General features: G+C 62.6%; 1 protein-coding gene across 8 annotated transcripts in view; it reads right to left on the bottom strand.

Annotated features, from left to right (window-relative positions):
* Nucleotides 1–14,478, bottom strand: part of TP73 (tumor protein p73) — a 59,228-nt gene that overhangs the window by 22,734 nt on the left and 22,016 nt on the right. The window contains exon 1 of one of the 8 annotated variants that reach the window (XM_021095222.1): nucleotides 10,516–10,763. The exons of 6 other annotated variants lie outside the window; for them this stretch is intronic. In XM_021095222.1, coding sequence (XP_020950881.1) covers nucleotides 10,516–10,554 — 39 coding nt within the window. In that variant the 5' untranslated portion in view covers nucleotides 10,555–10,763. Of the gene's footprint in view, nucleotides 1–2,645; nucleotides 3,156–10,515; nucleotides 10,764–14,478 lie in introns of those variants that run through there. One more of the 8 variants, XM_021095221.1, reaches the window with a different exon arrangement.

Below are 14,478 nucleotides of genomic sequence, written 5' to 3'. Positions count from 1 at the left end.
CCCCAGCAAGGACAGCCCGGCCCAGGCTTTCGGGTCTGACCTCCCTGCTCCATCCCCAACAGGAGGCCACCCAGGCCAGGGGGGCAAAGAGCCCCTGCCTCCCAGTGGAGGAGAAGCAGGAGGTAGCCCCACGACAACGGTGTTCAGATTTTAACTTGTCCACATTCTTCACCGATCTGAGGCGGGTGCCAGGGAATTAGTCATTGAACCAAAAGGAGCTGGGCTGATAGCATCTCCACGCCCAGCAGCCGCAAAGCCGCGCGGGAATCCCGATGAGAGCCCGACAAACAAACGGCCGACTCTGAACTCGCGCCCTGTGGGACCCCGTCCAGTAAGGATCCCGCTTCCCCCTCCTCTCGTGTGGGGCTCAGGGGCCACCAGTGGTCCAGGGGCCGGGGATGCCCCCTCCCTGAGTCTGATGAGGGCGGCCCTGGGCTGGGCCCTGCTCGTCCTGTCCTGCTGGACCTGTCCAGGATGCTCCCCCCACGCCCCTGCCACCCGCACCTCCTAGAGACGCGGAGATGATTCCCCAGGGGCTTCCCTGCGGCTTTGGAAGCTCTGCCTCCTTGTCCGGAGAGGCCCTTTCTTCTTGCCCACAGGAAGCTTTGCAGTTCCTTCCCAACCCAGCAGGGAGCTCTGCTGGGGGCCACCCCACCCCCAGCCCCAGCTGCTAAACGGGGCCTCCTGGACCCCAGGGGAGGCCACCTCATACCTGAGGCCCGGGCTGCACCAGAGCCCAAAACCGCCAGGGGTGGGCGGTTCTTCGGAGCCAAGACCCGCTTGGCAGCAGGGAGCAACTCGGGCAAAACCCAGACTTTTTTGGTTTGTTTTCTTTTCAGTAAGAACTCCCAACAGAGTGGGCTGATGGGGACACGCCCGGCCCGCGGCGGCCCACAAGCGCCTACATGCGCGCAGGGCTCCTCCTGGGCCCGACCCAAGCAAGGCGCGAGGGAGCGGGAGCCAGGAGCCAGCGGGTGGCCTCCCCCGCAGGGTCCTCAGAAGCACCAGGCCTGTTGGGTGGGGGTGGGAGTTCTGGGGCCGGGCGGGGGGCGGTCAGCCAAGCCGAACCTCAGTGCAGAGCCCCTCCCTCCCCGCAGGACCAGGCAGCCCCCGCCAAATTGGGAGGCTGAGGCTCTACGCTCGCAGCAGGATGCTGGACCCAGGCCGAGGGGTCAGGGCTGCGCTGTCTGCACCGAGCGCCTGGGTTCACCCGCCAGCGTCATGGGACAGCCAGGTTTGCTCCCGGGGTCAGTGTTTCTTGGGCAGGAACTGCTGGGGGCTGCCCCCTCGATGGACGTCCTGCTCCCTCCAGGAAGGGAGGGTGCTTCCCGGGCAGCAGCCGGGAGAGGTCCAAAAGGGACGGCCTTCGTTTGGGTTAGGGTTAGATCCCACCCCCCGCCCCTTGCCACCACGTCCCCAGCCCCCAGCCTCAGGGGCCTCCTCTCCAGTTTCTGCAGATCTGCTGGGTCCTTGCCAGGGGTATATAAGCACCAGACTGGACTCGCAGAACCTCTGGGTTGAAGTCACAAGTAGACCCCAAATCACACAAGCCCCCCCCAGCCCGCTCCTGCTCTGGGTACTTTGGGGCCCAAGACCCCAGTGGGAGCGGCCACCATGCATGGACCAGCCTCCCTGCCAGTGCCCCAGGGGCCAGGCCACCGCCCAGTGGGGGCGGGGAGGTGTTTCCCCACAGGGCATCCTCTGTGCCCCCCCCCACCATCCCGACCTCCTCCAGGAGCCGGGCTCTTCCTGCTGCGCTGGGCCCGTCTTTCACTGAGAGCTGGATTTGGCGGTTTTGTAAGGATCCTGTTTTATGTGTTTATCTATTTAGAACGTGTAAAGCATTCTCAAATGATTTTTTTTTTTTTTTGAGATGTACGTGGGAAACCAATTGCCGTTTAGAGTCTGTGTCCCCTTTCCCCCATCATGTGTCGCTTTCCTGCTTCTACAACCACATTTTCCTTTTTCTTGAGCCGCTCCCGTGGCATATAGGGGTTCCCAGGCTAGGGGTTGAATTGGAGCTGCAGCCACCGGCCTACGCCAGAGCCACAGCAACGCGGGATCAGAGCTGCGTTTGCAACCCACACCACAGCTCACGGCAACGCTGGATCCTTAACCCACCGAGCAAGGCCAGGGATCGAACCCGCAACCTCATGGTTCCTAGTCAGATTCGTTAACCACTGCGCCACGATGGGAACTCCCACACCCACCTTTAGCAGAGACTCCAGGGTGTTAAGATCAGACAGGGAAAGAACCCAAGTCCCGGTGCAAATGCACATGTCCCGATCACAGGCAGTAGTCTCTGAGGAAAACTTTTTTATGTCAAAGTGATAACGGAAAAACTTGTCAGTAAAACTGAATATGACTCTGGGTATAACCCCAAGGCTCACGGTGTCAGGCCTCCTCAGCCGGCGGACGGACTCCACCAAACACTGATTCAGGAAGCATCCCTCACAACCACAAGGACTCAAGGGTTGAAAGACGGGATGGCCGCCTCTTTGGGCGGCGATAACGGCTCCCAGGGAGCCCCGGTTCCAGCCTTCTTTGGACATGGCAGGTGCCTACCACAGGGCCTTTGCTCGTGCTGTATTCACAGCCGCCCCATGCCGCCTCCTCCTCCTCCTGCACAACCTCTCAAGGCTCACCTCCTCCTTGGAGCCTTCCGAGCTCTCTCCACCTGTGCCCGTGTTCTGTTCTGCGGCTTCTTCTCCTGCTTCCCCCAGCAGAGTAAAGGACATGACGACACAGTCCACTCCCTCCGGGTACCACTGGCTTCTGTGAAGGTCCAGCAGCTAATACACTAAAAAGGTGAGGATGGCATCTGGCACACGGAGTGCACAGAAGGGTCTGCCATTGTTCCCACTGGCTCTCTCTCCCACTGCCTGCCCAGGTGGGCATGCGTCCTGGGGCCACCGTCCTGGGAGCTACCGCCTGGGTGGCCATCGTGGAGACATCAGTCTGGCTCCTTCTTTAATAAGCTCACTCATCCTGCATCTTCCGCGTTTCTGGCAGAAATGGAGTTTTCATGCTTTTAAGGTTTTTACCGCTTGAAAACCTGTCCCGCCCTCCCAGGGGTACTTCAGGTCAGCAGAGAATGATCGGGCAGGTCAGAGTGCACCCTTCCCTCCAGGCCTAGAAGGATCTGAAGGGACAACTGAAAACGCCCAGGGGAGCCTGTCCTCTGGCAATGGCAGCAGGGGCCACTGGCATGATCAGGGGCCCAGAATCCCCACTGTCCAAGGAGCAGGGCCAGGACAGAGAAACTTCTCTGTGGCACAGAAGCCCTGACTCCTGCTGAGCCAACTTTGTTCCAGGCCCATCCCCTGTTCCTATTTCTATGGTAAGACCCTACTGAGTTTCCAGGACACCTGCAGCTCACACGGGAGCTGTCCAGCAGTCCATTCTTTGGTGCCCAAATGGTGTGCCAGGGCACGCGTGCAGATTTTATCAGAGCCTTGAGGACACCCAGCGTGTGCGGCAAATCTCAGAGAGAAGCGGCGTGGAGTGCTCGCTGATGGAGCGCCGCTGTCCCCGCAGGAGCCAAGTTAGCTGGAGCATGGGGGACAAAGCGGGGGAGGACCTGCTACCTTTGGCTCTTCAAAACGACCCCCCACTTCTGGCAGAGGGCAGGCAGAGGGGGACAGTTGACAAAAAGCCATTCCCTTCTGGACAGGCAGGGATGAAGCCCCTGGGACAGTGCCCTGGTCCTGCCTCCAGGGAGTGCTTCCCCACCCCCCACCTCCCCCACCTCTGGCCGCCCATCCCAGGGCACTGGCCCTACTGGCTGGTCCCAGCCCTGCATTTTTAAGGTTGTCTTGCACCGTAGTTTGGCCACTGCCCACTCTGCTCTGGAGGGGAGGCCCGGAGATCTGAGAATAGTGGCCAGGTGAGTCGCAGGGTGCCCCTTTGGCCCTGGTTCAAGCCCTGGGACCAGGGTGGGGCTTAAATGCAGGAATCTAGAGAAGCCAGGGGTCCCTGGATGCATTTTCCTGGGCTGTGTCTGGGAGGGGCCACCGTTAAGGTCCCGCCCGACAGGATCAGGTTTCTCTTTTTTCAAAGGGGGTGGGGCGGGGGGGTGGGAATGTCCTTTTCCCTCAGCTGTAAACCTCCAAACTACCTGTTCGTGCCTTTGGTTTTTATTTGTTTGTCTGTGTTTTTCTTTTTACAGCCGCACCTGTGGCACATAGAAGTTCCCAGGCGAGGGGTGGAATCGAAGCTGCAAATCAGAGCTGCAGCTGAGGCCACAGCCACGGCCACAGCCACGCTGGATTCCGGCCACATCTGTGCAGCTTGTGGTCCTTAACCCACTGAGCGAGGTCCGTAATGGAACCCACATCCTCACAGACACTATGTCGGGTTCCTAACCTGCTGAGCAACACGAGACCTCCTGCTCATGATTTGTAAAACCCACAGCAGAGGCCGCACAGCCACCCTGCCCTGGCTTGGCGTGTCCTGCGTCTCATAGCCTGGACCCTCTGCTCTTCCTGAGGTTGAAGTAGCATCTTGGGCACAGCTGGCCTGGGCACCCCACCCCCAGGCTCTTCTTGGTCTGTGACCTCTGCCGGCCTGGCAAGGATCACACTGGGGACCCCCAGAAAGAGGGGCCTGGCTGCCGACCCAATCCTTCCTCCAAATTCCTGACACCAGGAATGGCTCAGCACGAGGATCCACCCAACACCCACTCCCCCCACTTCCTGCACCTTTGACGGGGGGGGGGGGGGGGGGGGGCGGGCGGAGGGGGGGGGAGCTGGCTGCCTGCCTGTCCCCAGCTCCCTGGTGTCTTTCCCCACCCTGCTCCCTCCTCGCTCCCTCACTGCCTTGTTCCCTCTCCCAGACCCGGCTCAGGACCCGCTCCTCCAGCAGCCTGGCCAGGTTGGCTCCCCCCTTCCCCCCTCCAGCCAGGGTCTGCAGCTGGGCCCACAGATCTGCCCTTTCTGGTGCACTCCCACCAGCGGGCTGGGGAGTGGGAACCACAGCATGGGGAATCAGGAGGCTGGGGTCCGAACTCCCGCCTCCCCACAGCAGGCCCGTGGGGGGTCAAGAGGAGTGATGAGTGCGGGTGGCTGTGCCTTCCTCACAGACCAGAGCGTGGATCCAAATCGGGGGGGGGGTGCTGGGGGGCAGGGCTCACCGGGAAGGACCCCTCCTCCTGCACCTCTGCTGGGCCCTCTGCCCAAGGGCCCCTTCCTGTACACCTTGGGCCCAGATGGCACCTCCAGCAGTGATCCCCCCATCCCACACCCTGCCCAGCACCACCAAAGGCCCCTCTCCTGCATGTCCTTCTCCTCCTGCTCCCCACACTGGGAGAGCTGCTGAACGGGGCGGAAGTGTGTCTATTTATCCCCACTGCCAGCCTGGGTTTGAGCCCCGGGGGTCCATCTCCAAGGGCTCTGCCAGGAGGGTCAGCCGGGCGCCCCCTCCTCTGGGGATCCACCCCAGTGTCCCTGTGCTCCCCGCCCCCAGAGGAGACCAAGACCAGACCCTCCAAACTGGAGAAGGAAAAGCTTCAAACGCCCCAATCTTCCCCCGCAGGCATGCCTGGGCTTGGGTACAACCTCACCCAGGCTGAGTGACTGACAGGCAGTCTGGGCTTCGGCTGGGCGATACCCCGTCCCGCTCGGAGCGAGACCTCCAACCTGCTGGCATTTCCCGCAGTATCTCCCAGAGTCTGTGATTAAACGGATGGAAATGCCAACAAGATCCAACTTGTGCTCGGGGAAAAGGCTCCCTCTTGTCCTGAAAATATGCACCCTCTCTCCGCTCCCAGCCTTGCCCAATCCTCGCCAGGCCACGTGGAACTTTCCACACCTCGCACGGGAGAAACGTGCCCCCAGAAGCCCCGGCTGGGCTGCCGAGGGAGGCAGGACCTGAGGCCAGAGCTGCGGGGACAGCGAGGGTGCGCCTGGACCGAGGGCTTCCTCAGGGTCCTGCCGGGGTCTTGGGGCTTGGGCCTGTGCCCGTGAACAGGCAGGTGACCCACAGGCAGGACACACAGACTGTTTTTAGCCCCCAGGAGATGGGCTGGGGTCTGAGAGCCTGGAAGGAAAGAGGGGTGCTGGCTCCCCTTCTCCCTGAGCACCCCTGGGGCAGCGGCAGCCCTCTCACCCGCTGCCTGCAGGCCAGAGCCTGAGCCACGCGTCTCCCAGGCCTCCCTCATCCATCCATCCCTCTGTCGGTCTGTCCATCCTGCATATGCTAAGCAGGCCCTCACCAGACGAGTGAGGGCGCAGAGGCTCCAGGCTGAAGACAAAGGAAGTGAGAAGACAAAGCAGCCCAGCGGGGGCACGGGGTGGGGGTGGGGGGGATGCCCAGCTAGGGGGGTTCTGGGGCAGGAGGTGAAGGGTGCACCGATGGGCCAGCACTGGGGGGCGGGGGAGCTCCAGACCCAGACCAGGGGCCAGACGAGTGCAGGACACCGGGCAGAAGAGCAGGAGCCTGGGGGAGACAGAGCACGGAGAGAAGCCACTCAGCCAGGGGACCCTCTGGCTTCGGAGTTAATGTCACTGCCGTAGGAAGGAAGGTGGGCTCTGTGTCAGCTGAGACAGGATGTCCCCACGGGGGCACGGCACGTGAAGGTGGAATGCAAGAGGCACCGGAGCTGCAGGGCCAAGCGTGGAACCTGGCGAAGAGGCAGAAGCCAGGGCAGGGGGCCCCGGTTGATGGGGCGACCCCTCTGTCCCCCTACATCAGACTCTAGGATCTCGGAAAGGGCTAGTCCTCCCACAGCCTTGCTCTGTCGCATGCAGCCCAGGTCAGGGTGAGGATGCCTGCGGCTGCGGCCCCGGCCCCAGCCCAGTGACCCCCCTGAGTCCTCCCAGTCCAGCTCTGTCCTGTCCCAGCCACAGTTACAAAGGCCCGTCCCTTCTCTGTCCTCACCCGCATCCAGCTCTCATCAGTGTCCCCCGCTCCCCGACGCTGCCCCTTGTCTCCTCCGTGGAGTCTCTCTGTCTGCTTGTCTCTGATTTGGGGAGATCAGAGCTACTCCCCTCCATGCAGCCCCAGTCTGTTTCCTCCCTGTGCCCAGACTCCCCAGCACCCTGGACACCCACCCTCAAGTGTCCAAACAGCCACTCCAGCTAGTGTGGCGCAGACTCCGCCGTGCCCGCCATCCGTGAGGCTCAGGAACCCTTTAGTTTCCCTCAATTCCTCTCCTGCCCTTATTCCAAGGTCACCTTCAAACTCCCTCCCCCTTCTGACTGCCTCCCCCCCACCCTCCCTGAAGCCTCGGGTCCCAGCCACCGGGTGGCACTTCTTAGACAGCCTGCTCAGTCCGAAGCCCAACTGGACACCCACTCCCTCCCCCGCATCACGTGGCTGCAGGAACTCTGTGCCCCCCCCCGTCCCACCCCCCCACCTGTGCAAAGTCTCAGACCTAGCACAGTCAAAGCAAAATGCTTACTTTTCATCCCAAGTCCCACCCACTTCTTCAGTTTCCCATCTGAATACATGCTGACTCCCTGCACCCTGGCTCTTAGGTCCAAACCTCCCCTGCTCCCACCGGGCCCCCGCTGCTGGTCCCGCTCCATCCTGGGCCCCCAGCCGGCTCCTGGCCTCGCCCTGCCCCCCTGTGGTCTTCTCTCAGCACTGCAGCCCGGCTGCTCCACCTCCTCCCTCCTGGGCCCTGGTATGCAGAAGGCGCTCAGCAGAGCTCGGGGATCTGCTTTTCCCTCCTGGAGGTTGCCCCTCCCCCGCCCCGGCACTTTCCTGCCTGTAAGGACAGGTGTGACCCTGCTCCAGTCTGCACAAGAGATGCCAGCACTCTTCCTCCCGTGCCCTCCCCTAGCACAGAGCTCAGAGGTCACACCTGCCACCTGCCCTGCCCCTCAAGGGCCAGGCCACAGGGGTAGTGGCCTGGGGTCCAGCCTCCAGTGATCCTGCAGCCCAGACAGACCCCAGCCCTTGAACCGAGGCAGGCACAGGGGAGTTGGTGGTGGCCGATGTCACCTTCTCCTCTAGAGACTCTGAAGCCGGTGCACGTGAAACAGCAGGCCTGGCAGCAGGCTGCATGGGTCCCCAGACACCTGCCCCAAAGAGGAGCAGACAGGAAGCATTGCAGAGTGCCAGGCCACCAGCTCTGGTGGTCTCAGCGTTCATCCCATCTGAGAAGGGCCCCTTGGGCACCTTCGGCTCCTTCCTGCTCCTCAAGGAGTGGAGTGGCTGGGAGAAGCTGCGTGGACCCAGCGCCAAGCCCACCCTGGCACCAGCTGAAGGACCACAGGAGGTGGGAGCCTCCAGGGCCACGGCAGGGGACAGACCCGAGACTTCCCGGGCTGCGCAGCTACCGCAGGCAGCCACATCAAAACCAGGGCTTGGAAACCAGCCCCCCACCCCCAGGACTCGGAAACCTGCCCCCCATCTACAGCTTCATACTTCCTCCCAGGCCCCGCCCTCCAGCAACCACAAAGCAGAGGCGACCGCAAGAACTCAAGTTCAACCCTCTGTTCACACTGCTTCCTTCCTGCATGCAGCGGTGAGGTCACCAATGGGAAGAAGTGAGACACTTTCACACATCGCCCGGCCCAGCCCAGCCCACGTGGCGGAGAAGGGCCTCCCTCCATCAGAGCCACTCTGGACACGAGTGATCCACAAACAAACGGGCCCCGGTCCTCCCTGATTTACGGGGAAGCCGGGTGATGATGCAGTTGGCCTCTGCTGGTCCTCAGGGCAGGCCAGTGGACCACGGCTCTGTGGGGAGTGGCTGCTCCACGGCCCAGAGCAGAGCCTGTGCCTCCCCATTGCCTTCCGCCTCCCCAAAAGCCCCTGAGCCTCGGCTGACTTTCACGGCGACATCCACTTCACTCGGGGACAAAGGTGACACCACAGTTCCCGTATCTGTGGGGCCTCCAGGCTGGCCAGGCAGGGACACTGGCCCCCTGGGCCCAGGGCCTTCTGGCTCTGCCTTGGGTTCCACGTGTGATAGCAGACACCTGAGTGGCAGGGAGACAGCCCTCCTGGCTCATGTGCCACCTGCGCTGAGAGTATGGCGTGCGAGGCTGCTCCTGGGGGAGCCCCCGGCCACATGTGAGCCCAGTGACAGGTTTCAGTGATGAAATGAATCAGTAAAGGAATAAGTGATAGAAGTGAAATGGGGCACTGGAGCCAGAGCTGAGCCATCCCTCAGGGCTAGTTTCAGATCAGAAGGTCAGGCCGGGGCGTGGGGAGGCCACGGAGTTTCAAGGCAAGAGTGTGCACAGCCGGCGCCGGGCCGGGCCGTGTAGAAGCACCAGGTCCGCGCTCTCCCCCAACGGTCTGGCCTGGGGACGCCTGCAGGCACAGCCCCACGGGCACCTATCCCAGCACATGATTTGCACAATACATGCACACTCACACGCTCGGAACACACTCACACGCACAATACATGCACACCTGCTCAGATGCACGCACACTCACACACACAATACATGCAGACTCCCATGCTCACACACTCACATGCACAATACACGCACACTCACATACTCAGACACACACTCAGATGTACAATCCACGTACCCTCACAGTCTACGCACACTCGCACGCTCACACCCGCACAATACACGCAGACTCACCTGCTCAGATGCACACGCACAGACACATGCACACAAACCTGTGTATACACACATGCCTGCACATACACCCAAACACACCTGTGTGCACTTCAGCTGGGCACGCATGGCTCCTGTCCTCTGCGCAAAGAGCTTAGGGACACATGGGCTCTGTCCTGCTGTCTGTCTCTCCCGTCCCTCTGCCCACTGCTGGGCCTCCCGCAGAGCACAGGGCGCTTGGTCCCCACTCCCTCCACCTCCTGGCAAGAAAAGAGGCCCCGTGTGGAGCAGCTGCCCCACCCTGACCTGCTCAATTAGCAGCCTGGTGCCTGTCTGGCCCCAGGGGACCAGGTGCATCTGGAAATGAGCCCGGGTCCCCAAGGCTCAGGCCACAGGGGCCAGGCGCAAGCTGCTCCCTTCCTTCCCTCTGCTCTCGCTGAGGCAACAGGATGCCTCGAGGCTGGCTGGCACCTGCCCTTGACCTGGAGCTTGGCCGGCGGGCCGCACGAGCAGCCTCCCAGGTGAAGATGCTCTGGTCCTGAGAGCAGGTGGTGGCCGCCTGACAGCAGCCAGAGCCCTGGGAGCAAAGACCAGCTCCAGGGTACGCTGAGCTCCTGCAGCCGGGAGAAGCGCCAGGCAGGCGGAGCGGCCGACCCTGAGCCTTGGCCGGCCCAAGGCTGGGGAGCAGGCCACCAGCTGACTGGACACCCCACCACCACCCTCCCCTCCCTGGCTGTTGATCCTGCCCAGCTGGGGAGGACTGGTCCCCAGAGCTGCTCCAGGATGAGCAGGCACCCACCTCCACACCCAGCGTCTGCACCAGCCTCTCGGCACCTCCTGCCCACCTCTGCTCACCTGGATGGTGGCAACCCCCCCTGGCAGCAGGTGCCCGACGCGGCAGGGGGACAATCGAGAGAAAGCCCTCTGAACCCTCCGCTACGGCAAAAGCCCCTTCAAGGCCCCCGAGAAGGATGGACACACGAAGCACACCTACCGAGGCGAAGTGCTGCGTGGGGTCACTGGCATACAGCATGGTGGGCGCGCGGGGGTCTGCACACCCTGGGGAGCTGGCGAGCCGCAGGGCGAGGCATGGGTGTGCGCAGCCGGGGACCAGGGGCAGGGATGCGGCTGCCCGGCGGGGAGGACCCAGGCGGAGAGGCTCTGTGGCTAGGGGGGCAGGAGCAAAGGACGCTCTGGAAGATGTGGGCTGGCCGCGGGCACCTTCGCCCTCTCCATCTCTTCGTCCTGTCAACTAGCTGCACCTAACAACAAACGGCCGGCCCACCCCTTTATTCCTCATGACTATTCATCAAAGTCCAGGGCAGGCCCCAGCTTGCCCACTGCTGTGTTGGACACACTAAGGAGGCTGCGTGGGGAGGGGGCGGCGCGAGGGGGTGGCACCCGGGAACGAGGCTGCGCCCGGCTGCTTCTGAGATGCTGTCTGCCAGAGGCTCTGGGGGTCATAGGCCTCCGCCCCTGAGCACCAGGGGGCCAGCTTGGGCCCCTGAGACCTCGGGAGGCCAGGCCAGACCAAAGGGAAGGGATGGTGCCTGAGCCTGGCGCCCAGGGCAGAGCGGGTCTCACTCCCAGCCAGGGCAGGCGGTGGTCCTCTGGGGTCTCCCCGAAGGGCGGGGCAGAGCCTGTGCTCCCTATGGGACCCCACAGGGAGCCTGGCAACGGAATGAGCAGCTGGGTGTGGCCCAAAGCAGCCCAGAGCCCGCGCCCCAGCCCTGCCCCGGCTGCTGCTGGCTTGGCTCTGCTGCCGCCAAGCCTGGAAACAGCGGGCTGTGTTCCAGAGAGAGGACCCCAGGGTCCCGCCCATCCAAGTGCCCTGATGGCACCTTCCGCGGCCCTGCCAGGGACTTGGAGACGGGGCCACCTGGCCGGGGGGCTGCATGGTTGCCCACCACCACCCCCCTTTAGGACAAACACCAATCCTTTTTTTTTGTCTTTTTCGGGCCACACCCACGGCATATGGAGGTTCCCAGGCTAAGGGTCTAATCGGAGCTGTAGCTGATGGCCTACGCCACAGCCACAGCCACACCAGATCCTTAACCCACTGAGCAAGGCCAGGGATTGAATCTGCATCCTCATGGATGCTAGTCGGGTTCGTTACCGCGGAACCACGGTGGGAGCTTTGGAACCACCCTTCTAATTCAACTGTCTTTAGCACAGAGTTGCCCTTGGCATACGTTGGAAGTGGGGGAGCCGGAAGGGCAGGTGGGGCACCAGCTGGATCCAAATAAATCATGTGAGAGTGGATGTGCCGTTTCCAAGCCCCCAACCCCGCTGCTCCCGCCTCAAACGCGGGAAGACAGGGACGCCTGGCCTGCTCTCACCGCACCTCTGGGGGCCGGGAGCAGTGGGGTTACGTAGAGGGAGGCTCGGTCCGTGGTCCATTCAAGGAGCCCACCCGTGTCCAGCCCGCAACTCAGGCTCGGGGGCCCTTGGAGGCACAGCCAGAGGCTTGCCTGAGCGCACTCGGCCTGAACCCCGTGAATCCACGTGGCCCTGAGCACTCGGCGCACAGCTCCGCCTCATTCACGATGAGGAAAAGACAGACGGTCAGGCAGGGGGGCTGCAGAGGGGCCCGGGCTGCGTGCTCCCCCCGGAGGCAGCGCTGAGAGCCCTCCTCACCCGGGATGCCCAGGGTGGGGGGCTGTCTGTCAGCGATATCTTTGTGGATGTTGCTGGGGCTCGCTCCAAAGAGGCCCTGGAGGCCTTGGGAGGGCGGCAGAGCCAGGTAGGAGAGGGGGGAGAGGGCCTGGGGTTGAGCCCTCAGCCCCACCCCACAGGGGGTTGTGCGACATTGGGCAAAGTTTGAGTTGATCAGAAGAGAGGCTATCTGGGTGGGCCTGACCTAACCAGGTGAGCCCCTCTGCAGGGTCAGAGACCTCTTCCTGGTGGCCTCGGGATCGAACTGCCAGGCTGTGGAGGGATCACACAGCAGGGGGTGGCCAGAAGCCTCTAGGAGCTAAGAACAGCTGTGCTGGGTCAACAGCCAACAAGGAATGGAATTCCATCAACAACCAGAACCCAGAAGACATCCCAGGCCTCAGATGGTCCTAGCTGAGAGTTTGAGTACAGTCTGGTAAGACCATGAGCCCCATGTGGACTCCCAACCCCCAGAAACCGTGAGAGGAGCAGGTGTTGTTTTAAGCCCCTACACGGATGGAGATTTGTTACACAGCACGGCTGACTGATACACCAGAAGAGTGAGCAGTCACGCAAAAGCCTTGGGTAGAGGAAAGCCAGGCCTCTGAGGGACCTTGGGCCACTAGGACAGCTGAGGGGTAGCCTGGCCTTGCCCTGTGCTCCGAGGTCCAGAAGGAGCCGGCCTTCCGTGTGCTCTGGACTAGAGGCTGCCCAGAGGGGGGCAGAGGCAGGTCAGAAAGCCCTCGTTTCTTGAGCCCTGGTGGAAGCAGGACACCAGCCACCCTGCGGAAACACCTGCTGCCCAGAAGGCCCGGGGCTCCTGGGGCCTGAGAACAAGCATGTTCCCACAGCATGAGAACACTTCGAGCTCTGAAAGCGCTGGGGCTCTGGCACTGGCCCCAGAGCCTCACCTCCTCCCCGTGTGTTTATCCCAAAGCCTGGCTGTCTGGGGGACAGGGACAGGGGAGCGGGGGCCTCTGTCAGAAGGAATTCTTCCTGGCTTAGTCCTCCTCGGTCACCCCCACCAGGCCCTCAGCAACTGCTCTTCTGAATTTTTTTTTTTTTTTTTTTTTGTCTTTTTAGCTATTTCTTGGGCCGCTCCCGCGGCATATGGAGGTTCCCAGGCTAGGGGTCGAATCAGAGCTGTAGCCACCGGCCTATGCCAGAGCCACAGCAACGCGAGATCTGAGCCGCGTCTGCAACCTACACCACAGCTCACGGCAACGCCGGATCGTTAACCCACTGAGCAAGGGCAGGGATCGAACCTGCAACCTCATGGTTCCTAGTCGGATTCGTTAACCACTGTGCCACGACGGGAACTCCTGCTCTTCTGAATTTAACTCCTTGGGGACACCCCCACCCCCGACTTGCCCAGGACTCAGGGCTGCAGGGCAGGTGGGAGGTCTTCCACAGACTGCCACTGCACCAGAAGGGGTGATTCACCAGCAGAGCCTGTGCCAGGGTGAATCACCTGGGTCAAGATTCTCACGCCCCCTCTAGACCACCCATAGGCAGTGGCTTTGTCCCCCTGTACCCAGGAGGTCAACTACCTGGGGGCTGGTTGGGGCTCTGCCCCACCACAGCCCCCCCCACAAAAGGAAAGCCTGTCCATTTCCTCCCTCTGCCCATCTGGCCCTGGCTGGGGGCCGCCCCGTTTCCGGACAATTTCCTGCTCCAGGGAGTGTCCCGGGCTGTGCCCTCCCCTTCCTCCTAGGCCTGGGGAGACGTGTCCCCTTCCCAGGTCAGCCAGGCCTGTCCCGGGTGACTGCTGAGGTCTCAGCCCCAAGTGCCTGCAGATTCTAATCCTGGCATCTGTCCTGCTGGGCAGCTCACTGGGGCACCTGAGGAGGGGCTGGGGCGCCCCCCATCCCCTACAGCCACTCACCCATGACAGCTGTCACCAGAAAAGGGATGCAGGGAGGGAGGTGACAGGCGTGGGCAGCCAGGCCCGCAGAAGGGAGCCCAGACTCTGCAGTGGGGGAGGAGAGCTGGCCTGACCGAGCGCCCCCTTCAGCCATCTCCCCCTTCCCTGCGATGCGCTTTAGGAAAGCCCTGCGGGCTCCTAGGTAGGAAATGCCCTGGAACCACGCTGGCCCAGCTGGGGCGGAGGCGGCTCCCTCCCAGGGCCCTTCCCTGATCTGTGCTATGGGACACAGAGGACCAGAAGGCAGGGCAGGCCCAGCGTAGGAGCCCGTGGCCACCACCTGCTCAAGACGCATCACGGAGCCTTCATCCAGTCCATACATATTTCTCAAAGACCATGGAGGGCTTCCAGGGCCCGGGGAAGCCCCACAAACTTACC

Source organism: Sus scrofa, chromosome 6 (assembly GCF_000003025.6).
Source record: "Sus scrofa isolate TJ Tabasco breed Duroc chromosome 6, Sscrofa11.1, whole genome shotgun sequence".
NCBI classification, from domain to species: Eukaryota; Metazoa; Chordata; class Mammalia; order Artiodactyla; family Suidae; genus Sus; species Sus scrofa.
The sequence above is the reverse complement of the archived record's forward strand: the minus strand, read 5'-3'. Positions and strand labels throughout refer to the sequence as shown.